This window comes from Netta rufina (assembly GCF_964035555.1).
Source record: "Netta rufina genome assembly, chromosome: 19".
In the NCBI taxonomy this organism is placed as follows: domain Eukaryota; kingdom Metazoa; phylum Chordata; class Aves; order Anseriformes; family Anatidae; genus Netta; species Netta rufina.
Window position 1 is genome coordinate 6,364,219 of NC_140143.1, and position 21,550 is coordinate 6,385,768.

Here is a 21,550-nt window from a genome sequence, read left to right on the forward strand (position 1 = left end):
AGCTTTGCCATTCTCTTCTGATCAATAACTCTTCACCTCAGAGATCAGAGCTGGCCCTTTTTCAAAATATAAGGTGCTTTGGAGTAAACAGTGCAGTTGTTTGCTATATTTGAGATGGGCAGGCTTGAGCACTGGTTCCTCAGAAAGCTAGATATGATGTGTGGCCTGTCCTCCTCCCCTGGTGGAGAAGAGAGGGAGGAAGGCTGCATATTGTACCAGGTCTGCCTGCTGCCCCACTGCGTGGCTGTGGAATGAGGGAGCCTGACTGGATCTATGTGCTGTGGGGGAAAGGTTGTGTTCTGGCCCGGTCTGTGCCCAGCCCTCAGCCAACCAGTGTCTTTTTCTCATATCTTAGTAAGACAGACACCATGGTGGCTGATAGAGGAGATGATACTTGGAATTTGAAAGAGAAAAGAACTCAAAGACAGAAGAACTGCGATGTGATGGGACTTCTAAAGTATTTATTTAAAAGTTTTCCCCTCTTTTTCTGGTGGATGCACTTGGATTGTAATGGCACTCAGTTCCAGATACCGTAGGTCTAGTCCAAGCTTTGGTTTTCTCCTCCAAGCTAAGTATTATTGCAGAGCTATTATTTGACCTAAAATAAGTGTGTGCATACTCGCTGCTACAGAATTCTGCTTTTTCACACATCAAATGAAGTCCCTGTAGATTTTCACCTCCCTCCCAGATCTGGCAGACAGCGAAAAAGGGAGCTATTTTTACTCTGAAATGTTCTGTTTCCAGTCCAGAGTATTAAATGTAGTTTTCTCCTGACAGGCTTCACGGCTGATTGCTATAAAACTCCATACCTTTAAAGAACGGATAAAGTTTCCTATAGGAAGGGCAAAAGTTCTGATTTTGGACGGTATTGATCATGGTCCCTTTGGGGAACTGAGAAACAGTGACAATTTCTGTCCTTGGACTGAAGAATTTACGGAGAAGAGGGAAGAATTTACTGTGAAGGAGGAAGAACTTAACAGAGGAGTGTAGCAGGACACTTCACAAAGCCCAGTGAGGTAGAGTGGTATTGGAGACCCAGTTCTCCTCCAGGAGATGACAGTCACTTGGTTAGGGATTGTTTTCTTAAAACGTTTCTGGCAACGAGAAGGATCGGCATCACTGGTAGAATGGCACTTGTGTACCTTTCATCTTTCTCTCATTCTCACCACAGTTCTGTAATTGTATTGGAGTTACTGCTCCATCTGTCCTCTTGAAAGGCTGGCACGTATCGCCCAGGAGAGAAGACGATTTTCTGATCCACACGTTCTCCCCGTCCAGAAGAAATGGGTATAGAAAAAATTTCTTCCTCTCCCTGCTGTTCTGTGCCTCAGCTCACTATGATGAGTCAAAGGTGAGGTCACCTTCTAGAATTGGTTTGTCCTTCTGTGCTGACTGTCCTGCACCCACAGGTGTGATGAAGGGAATAGCAAGTCATCACTGTCAGGTGTAGACACTTGTCTAAGCAATAAGGACCAAGAACACCGGCTTCTTTTTGCCCTAAAGGGAGGAAGAGGGGCTGAGCAGATGTAGTGGTACAGGCAGGTTTAAGTCAGGCAAACAGCATGCTCAGTTTTGAAATGCAACTTGAGATCAGGACTTGAAGCTGGGCAATGGGCTGGATGCCTTTTATTTGGTGGGCATAAATCCCTAGTCAGGGACAATGTGCCCTGGTCAGTGCTGAACCCTGCTGTGTCTGTCCCCATCCCTCAGACACTGCAGGAGCTGATTCAGTGCAAAGCCCAGCCCAGCCCAGCTCTCTTCTGGCTCCCAGTTCTGAAGGTGCCATGTATGACAGCCCGGGTGGTCTTTGTGCTGGTGGCCCCATAAGTCCTTACCTGCCCTGCTGTGGCCTTCATTAGCAGAGTTACAGCTAATGAAACACAAGGTAAGGAGAGCCTGCTTGCAGCTTTATGGGCAGAATTTTTCCTTGCTGAATAATTTTTCAGCACCCTGCACACACAGCCTTGGCTTTTGCTGTAAGGTTTACTTAATGTAGCCCATCAGTCACAGCATTCTTGCACCTGATGAGGCTTAATGGGGCTGCCAAGCTCTGGGCCCAGCTGACCACCTGCCCTGCAATGTGCTCCTCTCCTCTTCTGCCTTATGCAGCAGGGAAACAACACCTCTTTTCTGGGGCTGGTTAGATCAAATTGATGTTTCTGACTGGCCTTCATCTCGATGGTGTTGCTTACCAGATGTGTCACTAAGCAGCAGCAGAGAGACCTAATGGCTCAGATCTGATTAACCTCTGTGACTTTATCCTGTGTCTTAACTGGATTATCTGCAGGGGTTTCGCTGTTGCTGTTTTTTTTTTTTTTTCTTAAACAGGTGCTTATTGCTGTGACATGGGATGCAGGCAACCCTTCGGTCTTGGGATTGCCCCTCATTCCCCAAGGTGCTGCCTACCTGCATGGTGCTCAGTTAAGAGAAAGGAGAACATTTTTACAGGACACCTTCTCCTGTGTCCATCCTTCTGCCTGCAGCACCCAGTGAACTCTTCAACAGACTTGAAATAGAAACTTTTCTCCTTGCCATAGCTGTAATTGGCTGTGGGTTGAGCACCGGCAAGGGTCATTCACCTATCCGAGATGACAGAAGTTGTACACACTGCTGAGAAGATTTCTCTTACATCTTTTTCTAGATAGCAGTACACAGAGTGAAATGTAGGTGTGATATCAGATCACAGCTCTGTTCCATGAGGAATAATAGATGTACCACTGCCAGTCGAGCTGTTACAAGATCAAAGGAGCGCTTATATTAAGGCTGGTAATACTGCCTGGTTTGGCAAAAGGGCTGAGAATTTGTCTAGGGTTGTGGTGTATGTCCAGATAAACTGTCTTCCATTGTGAGGATCAGGCCTTTGAATTTAGTTGATGTGCAGTAGCATGGGTGTCAGTGACTTGGTGACTACGTAACTCAAAGGATGTTCCCTCCTTGCATGGGGCTTGAATGTGGTTCAGGTGTGAACGGTGCCATGCATGTAACTGGAGAGAGTTACAGTCTCTAAGTAGGGGGTTCAGTGTCTCATCGCATCTGGGTACCTTTATGGGGCATGTGTTTGTCAGACATGGACTTTGTGCTGCTTCTGTAAAGAAAATGTGATCATTAAGTTGAATTACGGTGGACATTACTTTCCTTTTTTGGATTTAATGTATTCATGAATTTCGTGTCCAGTGGCCCCTCAGCAGCTTGCAGGCTGGATATGTAAATCGGTAGCTGCAGAGGATGACTGATCCTTTGATAGGTGGAATTTGATGCTCGTAAAAATGAATGCTTTTAATGTCGCATGGCGATTTGCTTGAATTTTTAAGTTGCCTGAGGATCTTTTACTTGGAATTCAGTGGCTCAGGCTGCATTTGTTACAAAAACAATACAAATGGAGAGGCTCTATGGTTTTAAAGGGGTGGCTGTTCTTTTGTCTGTGAGTATTGCTTACATTGTTTTTGTAACAAAAATTATTCCAAAGAAGCTGTGAAAATGTGAAACGCAATGATACTTGAAAACAAAGCACTGCAGTTCAAATTCACTGTGTCCACAGAAATATGTGTTCAGATACTGTTCTTCAGGAAAAGCCAAGTTTTCTTGGATACATTTTCATTATTATGCTTCTATGGAGGGATGTACAGGACTAAAGGGATGCAGTAGGTCCTTAAAGTAGGTACAGATCTGCCACTGTGTGGTTTTAAACACTGAAATCCTGGCCCCTCTGAAGGGGCACCCTTTGCTTCCTTTGGGCCCCATGCTAATTTCATTACTGATTTCAGAAGGGTAAGGACTTCTCCTGATTTGGATTTTACAGTGGTTCTTCAGGCATGCAGACCTTCGAATATTTGACTTATTTTGCTGAGGATTTTATTAAAACAAACCCAGGCAGCGTGCACCCCTTCCTGAGAAAGTGTTTATGTGATAAATCTCATTTTTCAAGCACATGAGGTTGTGATGATGATAAGAGGCTGCAATCTGAAATCATTGTTGCTTGGCGCTTTTCCTTTGAGCACTAGGACACAAATACTTCAGCTCTTCATCATTTATTACAAACCTGGGCTGAGGAAGGACAGCAGCAAATAACACAGAGAGAATGTCGTGTTACGCACTGTAAAATTGTGCCAAGGAGAAAGGAATATCCAGGCTCAAATTATCTCTTTCCCTGAGGCTTCAATTACTTATTTATTTATTTTTTCTAGGGTGGAATCCAGGCTTCAAGCCTAGCTAAGAGCCAGCATCTTTCTTGTCAGAAAAAATACTTTGCTAGCAAGTGTCTTCTCTGGTTACAGCCTCTCTAAATGATAATGATTTCAACCAAGTGGAGTTTGGCTGTGGGAAGTCTATCATTATTGTACTGATGTATGACTCTGTGAGTACCGTATCCACGAGGATGTGTGCCAGGGTTAGACCAAGCAGTGTTTCTATCTGGCAGTGTGAAGAAATGACCGTGGGTTGGCACAATTCTGGGAAGGCAGTGAAGGAACCCGATTTGCTGGGTGGGGGCAGCAGGAACAGAACTAAGGTGAAGGATCTGTGTCGGGTGGCTTGGGGTGCAGGTGGAACCTTTGTGGCCCTTCTTTTCAATACCATGGTGTTTGAAAAATCCCTAGAGGCAAGTAGAGGTGCTTGGTGATGATGTCCTGCCTATTAAGTCAGCTAGCTGTGATGGCAGGGCTTTGCAGGCTGCTGTGCGTTGGTATTAGCCTGTATTTTACCTTGTAAAAATCTGCTATGTTTGCTTGAAGGGCATCAGACAAGTATGCAGGCAAAACTCAGCTGCTTTGTGAAATGAGCTGAGTCAAAAGCAGAGTTTCCCTTCTGTGAGGGGGAAATACCCAGACGCACGGTGCAAATGCTCAAACCAGCAGCAGGTTTGTGCCTCTCCTACATGGGACAGAAATAATGCAGATCCCAAAGCAGCTTTCGCAGCTGGGTCACAGCTCCTTCCTTTCTCATCAGTACGAGTTGTGACACTGACTGTCACTGTCACTGGCTTACAGCTGACAGTGGGTGCACTGCCCCGTGAATGCTCATATGTAGAGTTACTGCAGGGCTCAGCAAGGCTAAAAGTCTTGCTTATGTGGCTCCTGTCCAGGTCCTCCTCACATCCTTAGTGTGATGAGCAACACCCAGTTGAATTTGTTTTCTGTCTGTTCCTCCCTTGTCTTCGCTATTGTTAATTGTTAGCATCTGGATTGAAAGATTGCCTCTGAGTGTGGTGCTGATGGGATGTTTCCACAGGGGATTAGGGCTGGAGTGGATTGACAGGAGGCAATATCCTTGCCTATCACAGCTGGAAGTTTGCCAGCTGTGTGTCTGCTCATTGCTGCTGCTCTTCCAGTTACTCCAGTTCATGTCAGGGCACGGGCAAGAGTCGGTCACAGCTCTGCCCCCCCTCGCTGGGGCCAGCTACCCAGGTGTGGCCCCATGCACGCAGCAGCTGTGTATGGCCTTCTGTGAGACTTCCAGTCTCTTTGCGTTGTCTGCACCATCCCGTGAAAGTGTTTCCCATACCTGGATCATCAGGTGGTTTTGTACTGTGCAGCACTTTGATCAAGGATGTGGGTAATAACATCCTTGTGTGGCACTCTGGCAGCAGCTGAGAGGTCGTTTCTTACTGTAATGTGCTCCCCAGGTGGCTAACTTGTCTGTAAATCATGCAAGTGCTTCCTGGAGCTTTGCTTGCTTTCTGTTACCATCTTGGCTGCCAGGATTTCCAAAAGCACAGCCTCCTGCTCTTGTAAAGGCATTAAGTCTGTATTTCCAGTGCCCTGAAGCATAGCCAAGGGTCCCGCTAACCTCACTGAGAGGTTAACTAGGCCCTGAGAGATTGTATTTGGCTTTTGCTTTGGTTCAGTTTCTTGTGGAGTCTGGTCTTTTCCTGTACATGCACAAGGAGCTGGGGGGAATCCCTGGGCATTTCGAAAGGCAGGAGTTTCCCCTGACCTTGGTAGTCTCCTGATCTGCCTCTAACAAGATCTCTGAGACCTATGTTGCTCTTTCCCAAAGGTGGCACGTCCTGCAGTAACCAAAGGGTATCTGTTACCTTGCGAGGACAACGCGTGGTCTGGAGGCATGCTTGCTACTTGCTGCAAGTAGTACAAGTGATGATTTTTTTTCCCCATAGTTAGGACAGACTGGCAGAAGTTTTCTGTGCTTTCAAGATGTTATATCAGGGAAGGTTTCCATGTATGTTGATGCTGTCTACAGCTAGAGTTGTTGCAAAAATAAATAAATAAATAAAAATGTTATCAGTTTAAAGGAGAATCTTGTATCTGACCTGTCTCTGACTCTGAACCTCAAAGATAGCCAAGTAAAAACAGCAAAGTTTGCACCAAGGGGCTCAATTTTTTTAGGACTTCTTGGAGGAAATGTTAAAAGATATTCACAGGGGTTAGGAACATTGTTGGATTTAATTTTATTTTTTTAAATGAAAATCCCAGAAGCTGGGATTCCCCAGTCAATTTAAGCTCTTTGAGATAGCTCAAAGATTCTTTCATTTCTTTCATTAAAACCATTCTTTCTCTGGCTTATGGAACCATGCAAGTAGGAATTACAACACTGCTTGTTATTTCGTTGCCCATCCCATCCGTTCTTCATCCCCAAATCCTTTCAGCTCTCCCTCCCTTCCCTCCCCAGCTTGCCTTGAAGGGCTGGGAAAGCCGGCACCGGCACATTATGCTGCCTGCCCGATTGTTGTGGGGTTGTGTTTGTGTGGGGAAGGTCACGAGACAAAAAGACCACCAGGCAGGGGCAGGCGGGGGGGGGGGGGGTTCAGACCCTCTCCATTCAGTCCTTGTGGCGCTGGGTGGGAAGAGGCTTGTTTGCATGGCAGGATTTTGGGGTGGCTTTTTATGGAGGTTTCTTCCACAGCTGCTGCACGGGCCCTGGAGGGCTACAACAAAAATAGAGCCCATGGATGAGATTCATGAAGCGAGAGAACCATGAGGCAGAGCAGTCGGAGCGGGACTGTCAGTGCCTGCTCTGGATGTTGTGTTTGTGTTACATCCGGACCTGGCTCTGGTGGGAGCAGTCCTGGGATACCTGAGTCCTGTGGACTGAGGTCCTTAGCTGGATGAAGGCTGGGGGATTTCCTCTGGCGTGGCTGTGATGTGGGGGACAGCTCTGTGGATCTGCCACAGCATCTGTGTTTCCCTGAGTATTTGTGAGACTTGCAGTCAGTGACTTTTATTTGCAGCATCTGCCTCCTTCCTCACCTGTCAGCTCCATGCTTTTGAGAGCATCACTGGGTTAGGCAGGACTTGTGTCCTTATCGTCCCTGTCCCCCAGCCCAGCCCCCTCTCGCCCCCACCCTTAGGAAGTATCTCAGTCTGTATTTGGCGGGGGCTTGCACAAAGGCAAACATTGTCAGGGACTCGTTGCAACTGTCCCAGTTACCCTGAGTTCATTTGCATAAGAAGATTGCCCAGCCTGTGATAGTGGCTTTGCCTTGGCTGCCTGATATGGGACGCTTAGATTTGGGGAGCAGGAAAGAACTAGAGTTCCCAGGCTGGGTGTGGGATGGGGATGGGTGACAGGTTGGTCCCTTCCAGTGTGGATGCTGCAGCAGCCCTTCCTGGAAGCAGCTGACTTGTCAGCTGCTGGCACCACAAGTCTGTCTGATTCAGTGGTAAGAGCTGCCAGTTTCCCAAAGATGTGGAGACAAGCACACTGAAGCATACCTGAACTCCTGGCTGTCCCATCTAAGAAATCCTTCTCCTGAATAGTGTTTATCTATGTATTTATGTATTTATTTTTAGATGTTGACCCTGCTTGAATGCTTCTAGACTAAGCAGTGAACTGCCTTGTGCTGTCACTTCCCTCAGGCACACGTAACCTCTTCTCCTTGTGTTTGGATTTCTTCCAGAGAGCTAGCTGTTCCTGCAGGCAGGCACTAAAGGGAGAGGAGAGCAGCTGGGATGAAGCACAAATCAGGAAGCAGGCTGAAATGGTATGATCCCTTGACCCAAAGCAATGGCTGGTGCTGTTAGGGCTTTCTTGAACTGCAGCAGCTGCACAGCTCACGCTTCTCTCATTGAATTGAGAATTATTCATATTCTCTCACCCTTCCCCCTAGTGCCATATGTAATGTGATCTGCCAGTACCCAGGCTGGCAGATGGAAAACTAAGACGCTCTTCTACTGGCAATTACAGTTCTCCATGGGCTCAACTGGCCTGTGAAGCTGCGATGCTCAAGCTTGTCAGCTTTGGCAGAGCAGCCTTTCTGGAGATCCTTACAGCCCCTTCGGCACTGCCGCATGTTTGTGTATGCCTGTGCAAACACATCAGTCCCATGTCCTTGCTGTTCCCAGGACAGACTCATTCACAAACAAGATGAGATGTCCAAATGAGAACCGTCAACCTTAGTGTACTTGCTGGAGGTACTCTGACCTTTACTCTGTATTAATCCTTCCTTAACTCCCCATCCCCTTTTGTATTTGGCAATTTCCAAATTTTTACTAGTCAGTTATTAGGTGGCAACATAGGAGTGCTTCATGGAAGTGGCTGGAGCACAGGCAGCCCATCTCAGCTCAGCTACAGTAGTCTTGGAAGTCTCCTGCTCCCTGGGTGAATGAAGCCTCTCTGCCTTGGGTTCCCAGTACGTAAAGTTGAATTCTGTCTGCTGAGCAGACAGTAGCACCACAGGTTATCATTTCAAAACACCGTATGTGCTAGATACCCGACTGTTAATAGCCAGTTTCCAATTCTCTATCTGACATTTTTTGTCCCTCTCTGAGAGGGATTGATGATCCAGCCGAGGTTTCTCAGGAATTTCTTTCCTATTTTATTAGGAGAGAAAAATAGCTTCATGTCTCTTCCCAGATGAGTTGCTGTTTGTGCTCTGACTCCAGGATGTTCACATTTTTTGCTTGAAAGTAACTGCATTGATATTCTTATGCCTGTTTGGTGTGAGAAACATTTTTTAAAAAAAAAAGGGGGGGGGGCAAAGGGCAGAACCCAAAGTCTCACTGAGGCAGAGATGGACCCCTCATTATTCCTCTAAAAACACTTTAAAAGTCAATCTGTATGTTTGATTTCCATGATGTGCTGAAAAGGCAGAATAGGGTCAACTCTTAGATTTACATTTGTTTTCCTTTCCACTGTGTTTGTTTTCGAGAGTTGTGTCCTACCTTCAGCTGTGTTTCTATGACCTCTCATTTTAGCTTGTGTGACAGTGAAGTCTATTTATGAGCAGCAAAACGTGAGCTCCAGACACTGAATTAGCTTTCAAAGGGTCGCTCCTGACAAACGTGAAAGATTTTCTAAGCATGAAATAAAGGGCTATAAGTTAAGGCCTTATGCTATCCCTCGCCGAGTTCTTGACCATATCTTTTATTTTGCATTTGGGAAAACAAGATTTGGCATAGGACTGTGTAGAGGGTGACTGCCAGACCTAGGAGGATTAGTGACACCTTGGTATATCTTAACCTACTCACCCAAAAGGGATGGGATTGGATCCAGTTTTCAGCTCTGCCCGTGAGCTTCAAGTAATAGACTGTGTCTTTTCTAACTGCCTTAGTTTCCCCAGCTGTGAAAAGGGTGGAGGTAGGTGAATCATAACACTTAGTTTTGTCTGCAGTTACCTAAAAGATTGGGAAAAGGCTTTTTGTTTCCCTTTGAGCAAAATACTTAGTTTGTCTTGAGCCATTTATGTTGATACTCTCCGCATAAACATAAATGACAATTTTCTAATGGAACATTTTGCAACATTCTGCTGCCCGGTATTTTGGCCTTGAATTTGAGAAGATTTCTTCTAAATGGTCAGCGTTCAAAGCTAAGACAAATTCACAGGGAAGTCCTGGCAATACTGAAATCTCCAAGCTTTACTTGGAAAAGTTTTGTTTTGGAAAAATTATCCTGGCTTTAGAAATGGGAGGAATGTTCTGCAAACAACACTGGTGATAAGCAGTGTTTCTGTTACACGTATAAACTGCATAGTGTCCCACCTTTAGGGTAGTGTTACACTTGCATCTGTTGGGTTGCTGCTTGTAATTGTCTTTGTGCTTTATCCCATCAGCTATTTCCATGTCACTGGCTCAGTTTTGCTACAACCCTTTTTAATAGAGGCCGTCTGGCTGTTGGTGGCTGCTGTTTGAGTTGGGCTGGGTTCATGAGAATTCGTTGGCTGGGAGCAAAGGAGGTGTCTGATGGTGTAGGGATTATACGGGGACAGATGATGGTAACACTGTCTGCTCCAGGCAGCTTTTCTGCTCCTGGATTAAAGTTCATGCTGTGTTACTTGTCTCTCTCTCTAAGGCCTTGTCAAGCCTGTGTGGGAAGCTATTCTGTTTGCACTGTTTCTCTGTGTGCCACTCTGCTCTCTCTCTGCCTCATTTCTCCTCCCTCTTCCCCCTTCCATTCAAGCAGCATCTTTCACTCTTCCCTATTCAGTGTCTTTGAGCGTCTTTGCTCTCTGCCCTGTGTAAAACTTCCATGCCCTCCCTACCATTCATCACCTTTTTGCTCATTCACATCCCTGCTTGCCTTTCTCCATTCATCCGGGCTTCCTCTCAGCCAGTCTGGGCTGCCCTCTCCTCCTGCCCCTTCTGCAGTTCTCCTTTTGTGTCTTTGCACTCCCTTCTCTGACCGTCCGATGTGCAGCAGTCTGCAGCATGCTCCGTGAGGATGCTCTGCTAGAAGTTGATCCCCCTTGGTGGGCTAATTAATCCCCAGTGAAGCTAGTGGGATTGTTTGAGGAGGATTTGTCTCTCTAATTACACTCACAGGTGAGAAGACTTTTTTCTCCACTCTCTTCCCGCTTCCCAGAGACACAAGAACGATGCGTGACTAAGAGAAGTGTTGCCACTTCCTAGACTTCCTTTTCAGTCCGGTCTTCCTGTCTCTCCCTCCTGCCTTGTTTTCCTCTTTGTTTTCAGTTGTTTCAGTTCAGGTGATTCTTTGGGGGGGGGGGGGGTGTGCTTTGAATTTCTTATTCCTGAGGAATGTGACTCCCGTTCTCTTAATTATGCTAGCGCTCTAATTATGGCTGTTGCCTGTGCCTTCTCTGCTTCCTTCTTCTGATCACCTGCATTTCTGATCACTTATATCACCCAGTTTGACACTGGGACCGTATGAGTTGTGGAAAGCCATCTCTGCACTTGAATGTGTGACTGAAGTGTTGCCCAGGAAACAGCCTGTGACTTGCGCTGGGCAGGGCTTGTTGTTTCTAAGATTCAGTGCAGCCACAGCTCCGTGCTGCTGATGCGGGCACAACAAATGTAGATCATGGGCTTCTGCTAAAGATCCCTGAACCTGCTGTGTACCTGGTCCCCTACAGCTCGCACCGGTGCTGGCAGTGTGCAGCTCTCACCTGAGCCTGCTGGAGGAGCACGTCTCTGCTGCCATGTGGCTGGAAAACTAAGTGGGAGGTCTGCTCGCCAGTGGATGCCCATGGGGACTTAAGCTTTGAATGGTTAAATGGCATTCGAGCCAGACTGTTCAAGTGAAAAGGGGAGTATGAGAGCTTGGGAAGAGTGCACAGGCTTGTCAGAGGAAGCAAATGCTATTCAAAGTGGCTGTGAGCCCTGTACACCTGCAAAGTCTGTGTAGTTCAGTAACAGAGGCAGAAATGAGGTGGAGGCAGGCAAAGAGTGCGGCTGTCTGAAGGAGGGAGGGTTTGACAGGACAAGCACTTTGTTGTCTGGGAGGCTGTGAAGGGAATATCTGCCATCATCTCCCCAGACAATAAAAAGCTCCTTATACAGCTCAGGTAGGGCCAGGCTCTGTGGGGACTTGAGAGTGCTGTGGGAAGGAGCCTTCCCCCTGGAAACTGTTTAAAAGATGGATTTCAAGCCGTGCTGTGGTACAGTTTATTGCCAGGCAGGCAAGTTGTGTAAAAGGGATTCCCTGCTCACCGTGTTTGGGCCCCGCAGTGATGTTACACCTGCAGGGCACAGCTCACCCCAGGCCAGCCCTGCGTTTTGGTGCCTGCAGGAAGAAATGCTCTGCTCAGGCTGTGAGGCTGGGGCTAGGAACCTGCACAGACTGCACTTCTTTCTGTGAAGTTAGTTACAACCTTGTTCTACAGTCGTTACTATATCATGATTTGTTTTAAAACTTCTGCTAAGTTGTGTGTCTACGTGACAAACTGAGGCAGAGAACTCTGGAAATGCTCTGCCTTGCCTTGTGTTTGTCCCTCTCATTTTGTAAGGGCATATAAAAGGCCAAAAATGTAGCTTGATTTTTCTGATCAATGGTTGTGCAGCTTTGGCACTCAGACAGATTTCTCTTACCCTTAAGCCAAAGTATATTTGACATAGCAAATATTATATTGACATAGCAAATATATATGTGCTGGAAAGGTACAGACACTGCAGGGCTGTCCCTCACAGCCCTCCATGCAAGGAACATATAGCCTGGATGCCATCCAGGGCTTATTTGGATGTAACTCCTAAGAAAAAATGTGAGCCACTGAAGTTTTCAGAAACCTGGTTTCTTACTGCAGTTGTAACCCTTGTGATTACCCTGGAAAGATGTAAGCCAGGATTGCTTGCTCTCAAATGTTAAATATTAGTCTAACCTGTACCATTGAATGCTTCCAGCTCTGAGCTCCATTTAGAACCAGCCTGTCTGGTGTACTTGTGCTGTGTTGCAGCAGAATCATACCAGGTACATGCAAGGCATCGTGGGGAATTCTGCAGTACCTCTATCTCCTCTTCACAAGGCTAACACTTGCATCCGCTCCAGTTCAGCTTGGAAAGCAGAGGAGCGTCTTTGGTAGCTTCCAGTCCCTGTGACTGAGCAAAACCAGATGTAAAATCCGTACAAGTTTCATGTGCTTGCCAGTCTGTTCAGTAGGAGTCTTGCTCAGTGGTGATCATTCTAACCAGAAGCTTGCTCTGAATTCTGCTGTGGCTGGGTCATTCATGTTCTAAGTGTTAAAGCAGCTGTTAGTTGGGGCTTAAGACCCATCTGTTTGGTTCAGGTTTTTCTGAACCTGGTTAATGTCTTGCAGTCAGGTCAGAAGTGAACTGTTAGGATTGTCTGGTCTCTCCTAATGAAGGCCAGAAGAGCTCAGCTACACATCTCCTAGGAAGGCTTGCAATTCAATGGTAAAAATTCCGGTGAAGTTAGTGAGCCATCTCACCTGTTAATGGTAAAAACAACCAACTCCTTTTACTCTAATGCTGTCCAGCTTCAACGTTTAGCCCCTAGACATGATTATACTTTTGTCGTAGTGGGGAATCCTCTACTGCCAAATTTCTGTTCCCTTAGTGTGTTCTTCTGGACAGTGATCAAGTCATTGCTTAAACTTCCCTTTCATAAGCTTATGAACTGAGCCTATCAGTGGAGCCAGGCAGACTGTACTAGTGACACAGTGCCAAATGCAGAGGTAATGTCACCTCATTTACAAGCCTACAGGTCACATTCCTTTTTTTTTTTTTTTTTTTTTGAAGGCAGTGTTACCTTGAGAGCACTCAGTGTAACAGCAGACAAGGCTTTCCCCCTGCCAGTGGCTGCTTCTGAAGATGGCACTCCCTGTGCTGTAAGCTGGCTGGCATTCTTGGCTCCTGGCCATGTGGTTTTCTGTTTGTTTTTACAGGAATATGTATTGTTTGCAAGCATCTAGCTTTACCAAAAAGACCCAGCTCATGCTTAGTAACTTGCTATTTTAACTCATCTGTGAGCATTATGCAGAGTTGTCTTATTATTTCTCCTAAGTCACTAACGGTAATTCTGTTGGGATGAGAACGAATTGTCATGGGACCCCATTAGCAGCATCTCCGTGTGACGGTAGCTCTCCAGTTTTATTTTAAGACCTATCAAATAGCCGGATTTTAGCATGTTGAATGTGTGACAGCCTGAATTTGTCACAGTTCCATCCTCAAACACAGCGTTGTCTGGTGCTGTCAGATACCTTGCAGAAATTGTTTATACCAGGGACCTTGCACCAAGCTTGTGTTCTCATCTAGGTAACACCAGTTCAATGTAGTCTAATTTCTGTAGCCATTCTAACTGGTATGAGACCGTTCCTCCTTCAATTGCGCGTTACTGCATGTCAGTCATCTGTTTGTTTGCTCTGGGTTGCTCTCAGGCCAACAGACCTGCTCATTCTATTAAATTCTTGTCACAGCCTTGCAGTTTTGGGAGTGGTGGGGGTGTCTGTCACTGTGCGTGGACAGCAGTTTTAGAGCATGATTGGAAGGGTTTCGTTGTTGATTCAAAGGTGGAAGAAAGGTAAATAGATCCTGATGTTCCTCCAGTGTTCCCAGCCTCGCAGAAAGTCGGTATCATTACTGTCTTTTTAAACCTGCTGGATGCAAGTTATCCAGACCCGCTGATTCAAAACTATCTAACTTTAGCAACTGCTGTGTAACGTTCTCAAGGGTTACTGCTGGGACAGAAAGTACATCGTCATTGTATGGCAGAGATAAGTTGTTGGGCTTCTGCCCAGATACGGAACAGAAACACTGCAACTACTCCTGAATTTTGTGCACTTCTCAGGCTAATGTTGGACTAAACCCTGGTTGGAATGAGAAGACTTCTCTGCCTCATCTCTACCAGCGGGGACTCTGCTGTGACAGGAGGCGTTGTTGATTGCAGTACATTTTAAAGAAATGCTTGTGAATGTTTAGGTAACCTGGGAGTAAGCAGAGATCTGACTGCAAGAGCTTGGCCTGAAATACAGCCCCAGCTGAACAGCTATTATACCTTTTTTTTCTTCTTAAATTTCCTTGTAGAACCAGTGATTGGAGCCTGCCTGTCTCCAGACCGTGAGGTTGACTGTGCACTCTATGCCTTATGCTAAGCTATGTAGTCCAAATAAATGCAGCATCCTGCCCAGAATGTATTGCATTTCAGCTCTAAATGGAGGGGGTTTCCCACTATGTCCCGTCACAAAGTAGAAGTCCTGTGAGATTTAAAAAATATTTATATACGATTTTGAGATTCTCCAATAAAACACTGCTAGAAAGACATAAACAATAATTATGTGGTGGTAACAAATGAGTATATCAAGTGTCAGGATACTACATGTATTGCTGCTTTCAACTTTTGATATTTAATACTTTACATCAACCAAATGAAATGTGGGTTTTATTTTAATCAGGCTGGAATTTGAGCCCTAAAAGCTAGAGGAATTTAAAAGGGAGAAGAGATTAGGCATTTGCACGTATGAAAATGTTTGGGCCAGTGCTGACAAGCAGATCTGAAAAGATTTGGTGAAAGGATTTAAGAAAACGTTTTAACTGTTAGGTTGGATTTGGTCATGGCAGTCACTAAGTGATGTTTTCATGGACAAGATGAGCTTCCATCTCAAATGTGGCACAAGTTCAGGAAGTTGCAGAGTCAGTTCTGGCTTTCAGTGCACTCGAGTTTTCATACATTGCTGCTACTTGGTATTTTAGTAACACGGACAAATCCCTACCAGTGTTAAGGTCTCTTTTTCTCCTGCCGCCCCCTTTCCAGTGAGCAGAATGTCAGACTGAGACCAGCACGCAAAGAGACCCAGCTGTATGCAGGTTTGGCCTGAGGTTGCCCAGTGAGTCAGCACCAGAGCTGGGCTGGTGATTTAAGACTTAGGTCTTGCAGGACTGGGCCATAACCTGCCCTGCTTGTCTGGCCTGTTGCTGCAGCTGAGGATGTCTATCCAGCAAAATGTGCCATGTGGCTAGTGCTGGAACAAAATTAAAAATCATGTTTCCACTTAAAAAATAATAATAATAATAATTCTACAGTGCCTCAGCTTCTTCCATTAGTCTTAATGCACTGACATAAATAATAGAAGAGGAAGAAGCAGTAGTGGAGAAGGCTCAGTCTATAAACATGTCTTTCTGCATTAAGCCTTGTGGCAAAATGGAGGGCATCTCCTGCCATCCATGCTGTCTCATTAATCATGTAATTATCTCCCTCACTTTCAGTGCTGCATCTCCTTCCTCATCAGTGTTGTTGATAATGGAGCTTCTATTTACCCTGGCTTCTTTCTGGGGTGTGGCTTTGGCTTCAAAGCCAGCACAGTGGCACATTTTGAATAATTTAGTTCCGGGTGGCTTGAACACTGTGTAATTTCCCAGCTGAGACTGGAGGCTGATTCCTGCGAGCGTTCTGCCAGCAGGCTGATCTGGAGAGCGGCAGTGGGATTGCTCAGAGCGGTGGGTCATCGAATCAGCAGAAGACTGAAAGCTGATTCAACAGGTCCTGTGAGTGCATTTGGCTCTCTTAGTGTCTTAGGAAGGACTTGCAGCAAGAAGCCCACAGATGGAGGAAGGAGAGGGGAGAGAGGTGTATTTAAAAATGCGCTTGGAGGCAGAAACATGGATTTGGCTACCTGGCTGAGAATGAAAGACTTCCCAGCAAACTGTGGGTCAGAATTTCCTGGGATCTCTGAACGCAGGTTTTGCTTGGCCTGTTTTATGTCTATGGGGGCTTGATTTGGGATCTAAACTTCTACAGAGCCAAGGAGGCAAGGGCAGGAGTTCAGTGAGGTCTAGCTGATGAGTCCCTGACCCAGCTGTCATTGGCTTTGGTTTTGGAAAGGCTGATTAGTTTCTGTATGTGAAGCCTTGGCAGAAGACCAGTTATGTTCATGTTCTCCCTGTGCTGCTAGGCCTTGTGGCTTGCTAATTGCCCTTTGGTGGTGTCTTACCTTACAGTCATGCTCTGTAAGTACTCCACAGCACTCACTGTGCTGGGTCACGCAGGCACAGGTCCATTGCTCCTGCATTGTAGGTGGGGAAGTTGTGAGAGGCTTCTGGACTGAGAAAAGAATCTCTCTCTCAAGAGATTTTCACTTTATAAATCTTTGCAATACCAAGAATCAAACTTGGTCCCAAAGCCGCCTTTTCCATCTGCCAAACAACTGAGCAGCATTGCATTCCTGAATCATTTTATTCTCCTGTTCATATCAAATGAGTGCTTCCATTGTCTGCCTAGATAAAATGCTTTTGCAGAAGGTAACAGCAGATGGTAGTACTCTAGGACCCATACTTGTCTCTGTGCTTGAGACAGTAAAAGAAATAAATTAGAGCAGAAATGCCTCTACAGATGGGCCAGCTGGCTGATGGACTTGAGTCCTGCAGGCTATTCTGGTCTTCAAGGAAAAGGGAATCTTAGACCAGCTCCCGCCATCTCCACTTTGCCATGTGCTGTGTGCGGTGAAACAGCTACCCAAATCTAGGTGATGGGCCATCTGCTCTGCGAACGTCTCTCGTCCCAAGCAAATGCTGAGCTGCGTAATATTGTGCTCTCTTGCAGTGGTTTTCCTGTGGAGCAGGTGCTGTCTCAGGGCCCTGTCTGGTGAGTTAGGGTATTTGCTCTGTGCTTAAATGCAATCTGGATCCTGAGAGCTGGGTGATGTTTCCAGCCCTCAAGTTCACCTCAGGTCAAAGCAATCTAGCACGTGTTAAAAATACAGCTGGACAGCCTTTAAGCACTCTATATTGCCTGGGCGGTGTTGGGTAAATTCATTATTAGCAGGGAGGCAGCACTAATGTTTTGCCAACATGCTCATGGGACTCAGATTAGGTGACTCTGAGTGGTGAGAAGCTGGATTTTGAGGTGGAGAGGTATTCACTGACCTGCCACTCTTCTGGATAAGGGTTCCTCCTTGTGTGTGCACTTCCCACTTTCAGAAGAGAGCTCAAGATCATCAGGTTGTTGGGAAGGTCACCGCCACCAGGCAGTGATGAAAATCCTGTTAGAACAACCCTTGCCTTTTGCCCTCACATGTATTACAAGACCAACTTTAACCTTCTTCCTTGTTGTTCCTTTAATCCTCATCAAAGCAGCATATGCTACATATCCTTCTGCCATGTTAAAAAAAAATAATAATAAAATAAAAAAGTGGGCTCCCAGCATGACCACAGAGGCTGTGGAAAGACAGAGAATGAGCTGTGTCTGGTAAGACGTCTAATAGGACATTTTCAATGCCTGTTGTAGATACCTTTTCACAGCTTGGACTTGGAGTCTGTCAGTTCCACATATTGACTTGGACAGTCTGATTTAACTGCAGCATGGCCCTTGAGGCTGGAGATAGTCTGGGAGCATTTAATACATGCTGACATCCCTAGATTGCAGAGTCTGGGCCATCTAACAGTCTGGGTTCAAAGCCAGCAAAGCTGAGAGTTGTTTCTGAAACCCTTGGAGACAAAAAGATTTTGCAAGCAACTGACTCTTCCTTTCCAGTGCCAGCCATGGAAAGGGACTAAATATGACCAAGGAGCAGGCCTTCTATTGGCAGCTCTTCTGTGGTGGGAGATAAAGCAGCAGTTGTCACTTCCGTGTATCAGGAAGAGAAGCTAAAACTCAGGGCAATTCATTTTTAGAACCTGCCTTCTAGCCCAGAGCAGAGCTGGGGTCAGTGCCAGGAGGCCTGACTGCCAGGCTAGTCTCCCCAGGAGCCGAAGTCACTGCTGAACCATGGAACGATTCAGGCTGGAAGGGAATGATCCAACCCAGAGCCAACAACCAAATTGGATAAATTTGCTTGGAGCCTTGCCCATCGTGAAGACAACTTATGGTTTGAGTGATATATTTGTTTCGTGCCAAGACAATGTGGGAAACCATGGATGGCAGCAAATTCTCTGTTCCTGGGGCAGATCCGCAATCCCAAAGCCAGCCAAAGGTCCTCGTATTGTACCCAGTTCAGCTGTTGAGTCTCCAGCTGCTCTGGTGCCCCCGAGGGCTGTTTGCCATGGGGGGAGAGGAGCAGCTGGCTGCGCTATGTGAAGTGTCTGCCTTTTCCCAAGATACCCATTGTCTGTCTGCAGCATCAGCCTCCACCCTACTTGTTCACTCAGCCGTGGCTGATGCCTCTTTAATTAAAGAGGAGAAACAATTTGAGTTTTCATTTTCTTTTCTCAATCCCATTTCCAATTTCCATCAGAGTTTGTAGCCCTCTCTCCTTAATTTTTTCTTGAAGTTTTGATGTGGTGTCTTTGCTTTATGGGGTATTTGCCCTTAAATAAGGAAGAAATAGAACAGAAAGGGGGGGAAGGGAGAAAAAAGCTTGTTTTGGGCTAGGGAATTAAGATCTTGAGTCAGATGGCTGCTGCAGTCATTAACATATTTACATTTTTGCTTAAGAGCCTCGTTGAGGATCAAGGGAGTTAAGGGTGATTGTCACTGAAATGCAGAGGAAACCTTGCATGAAATCGCCGTTAGTCTCCCATTGTTTGGGGGCGGGGGGCAATCAGCCGTCCTCATCCCTGCGCTGGTTGGGTTGCACTTGTCTGCCCAAGGAGAGGGGCAGAGGCCGAAGTAACCAAGCTGAAGGAAGCCTCCACGCTGATTTAGCCCAGGGAGCGCTTCCTCTGGGGCAGGACCTGGGGCTTGCTGCTGGCTGCCCATCAGCTCTGGCCTCTCCGTGACACAGAGGTGCTTGCCTGGGCTCGTGGGACAGCCAGTCCTTACCGAGATCGTCATGGATAAATACATGAGGCGTCTAGTGAAGGTCAGTTGCTTTTATAATTGATGGACCCAAGTGTTTTGCGTGTGCCATCACAGGCTGTTTTTGTGGTGCATGGAGGCTCTTCTTCTGCAGAACTGGTGCAGGGATTGAGGCAGATTGAAGTGTTGGGTGGATTTGGGGTGCTGTGGTGACATGGTGACAGATGAGTTTAATGTTCCTTTATTTTGTTTGAATAAGTTTAAGTATAAATAAGAGAATTCCCTTACAGCTGGGGTTTACAGTAGAACAGTCTGCTCCAGCTTGTGGAAACTGTGTTCTAGTCCTGTTCTGAGGCAAGCATTTTTGGTTCAGATGCCAGTTGTTTACTGTTCACCTATTGCTCTTTCATGTTGTTCAGACCCACAGTCCCAATTCAAACTTATTTCTAACTGGAATCAATACCATAGTGCCTAAAAGAAAATTATACATGGTAACGTGGCAGAGGAGAATGGGCTGCCGAATACACTGATGGTACTGAAAATACCAGCTACCTTCTAATGCTGCTTTGGTGGGAAAAGCAGGAAGATGGTGCCCTGGAGGGGGAATGCTCGTGCCTAGTGGTGTAAAAGAAGCATCCTCAGAGCTGTCTTGTTTGTGGGTGCTGAACAGGCTTCAGCTGTCTGTCTGGAAAGCCAGCATCCAGCAACAGATGCGGACAGTACCAGCCTGAGTAGCAGGATCCTACCTGCTCCAGCGCTAGGGAGTCTGGAGTCATTATTGTGTCCTCATGGGCTGGTTTGAAGTTCTGCAGTGCTTGTGTAATCCCTGTTCTTGGTTACAAAACATTTCTTTTTGGAATGCTTTAAAACAGAACAAAGTCTGGGAAAAGTGGTTCGTGATCTGAGTAGCATTTTTGTACTTGGGGAGCCTGCAGGCTTTGGCTCTTGTATCTCTTCTGGCCTTTGAAGGATCATTGACACTCCCCACTGCTGTGGCCGTTGGTCTTTCTACAAAGTCAAACAGTAGGCACACAGCACGGGGGGAGATTCCTGTGCTTCAGTCGCTGACCCTGGCCCTCCAACTGGGAGGCATTCAAGCCTTCAAGGAGCAAATGGTTTTGCTCTAGACAAGATAAATTCTGACATCTTAAATGTCCAGACATACTTGAAGTGGTACAGTTAAGTAAGGTGTTGGTTGGGTCAAATGTTTTCAGGAAATGAGGATGAACACAGCAGTGTCTGTGGGATTGCAGGTGTTAGATCCATTCATTGAATGATTCATCTCTCTGCTTCTGCAAATTCCCCTTGAGAAAGGTCACCTCAGGTATTATGCTAGTAATACTTTATTTCCTGGGTATCTGTGCTCTGGGACTGGGCATTGCAAAATTCAGATTTCTTGGGCATCCCAGCAAGAGCCCAAAAGCACCAGAGCTGAGCCTTTTGGAGAACCTCTATCTTTTGGGTTGGCTTTAGGATTCAATTTGTTAAAGCATTAGAGCAGGGTGACTGGAGTAGGGGGAGCTGAACTTGTTCAGGGATTAATATTAAGCCCTTGTTTAACAGTAAACAGCTGATGAAATCCACCTTTGGCTCGAGGTGCCAGCTGTCAGGAAGGGTACATCCAGGCCACCTCACAAGGACAGAGCAACCTTTGGCAGGTGGTGGGGGTGAGCACCCAGCTCTGTCTTGGTTTGTGTTGTTCTGTGTAATCCACTTTTCCCAGCAGCTTCTACATGAAGAAGCTGCTGCTTTGACAAAATAGCACGCCAGCCCTGCTCCAGCACAGGACAGTGATCTCCCCTGCTCAGGTTAGGCAGCTCCTCCTCAGCAAAGCAGCCAGCGTTAACAGAGTCCCCAAGAGCAGTGGGAGAAACGTACTCAACTCAGGCCAGAAGGAGCTGGAGCCAGGTCCTCGCACGCGGCAATGCATCCTCTAAACAAGCTGCCGTGCCTGAAGCCGCTCTGTGTTGTAGCAGCTCTGCTCACAGCTGAGCAGTGCCAGCCCTGTTGGCAGGCGGCATCCTCTGCCACATCCCTCTTCTCACCCGCTCCCTTGCCAAGGCAGCCTCTACTCTGCTGCGTCTGATCGAAGGCCCGGCGCCTGTTCAGCTTTTTTTCTGTTAGGAAAGAGTGAGAGGATTGTCGGGACCTTTTTGGCTCTGCCAAGGCCTTTTATGTCCCAAATGTTTCCATGAAAAGACTCCCTGACCACCCTGCCCCCTGACAGCCATTCACTCCA

General features: G+C 46.5%; 1 protein-coding gene across 2 annotated transcripts in view; it reads left to right on the forward strand.

Moving 5' to 3' along the window:
- Positions 1-21,550, forward strand: part of RHBDL3 (rhomboid like 3) — a gene marked incomplete at both ends in the record, with an annotated part of 59,104 nt that overhangs the window by 14,723 nt on the left and 22,831 nt on the right. Inside the window, one exon of one of the 2 annotated variants that reach the window (XM_084298237.1) lies at positions 7,853-7,936. The exons of the other annotated variant lie outside the window; for it this stretch is intronic. Coding sequence (XP_084154363.1) covers positions 7,853-7,936 — 84 coding nt within the window. The remainder of the gene's footprint in view (positions 1-7,852; positions 7,937-21,550) is intronic. 2 annotated transcript variants of the gene reach the window in all.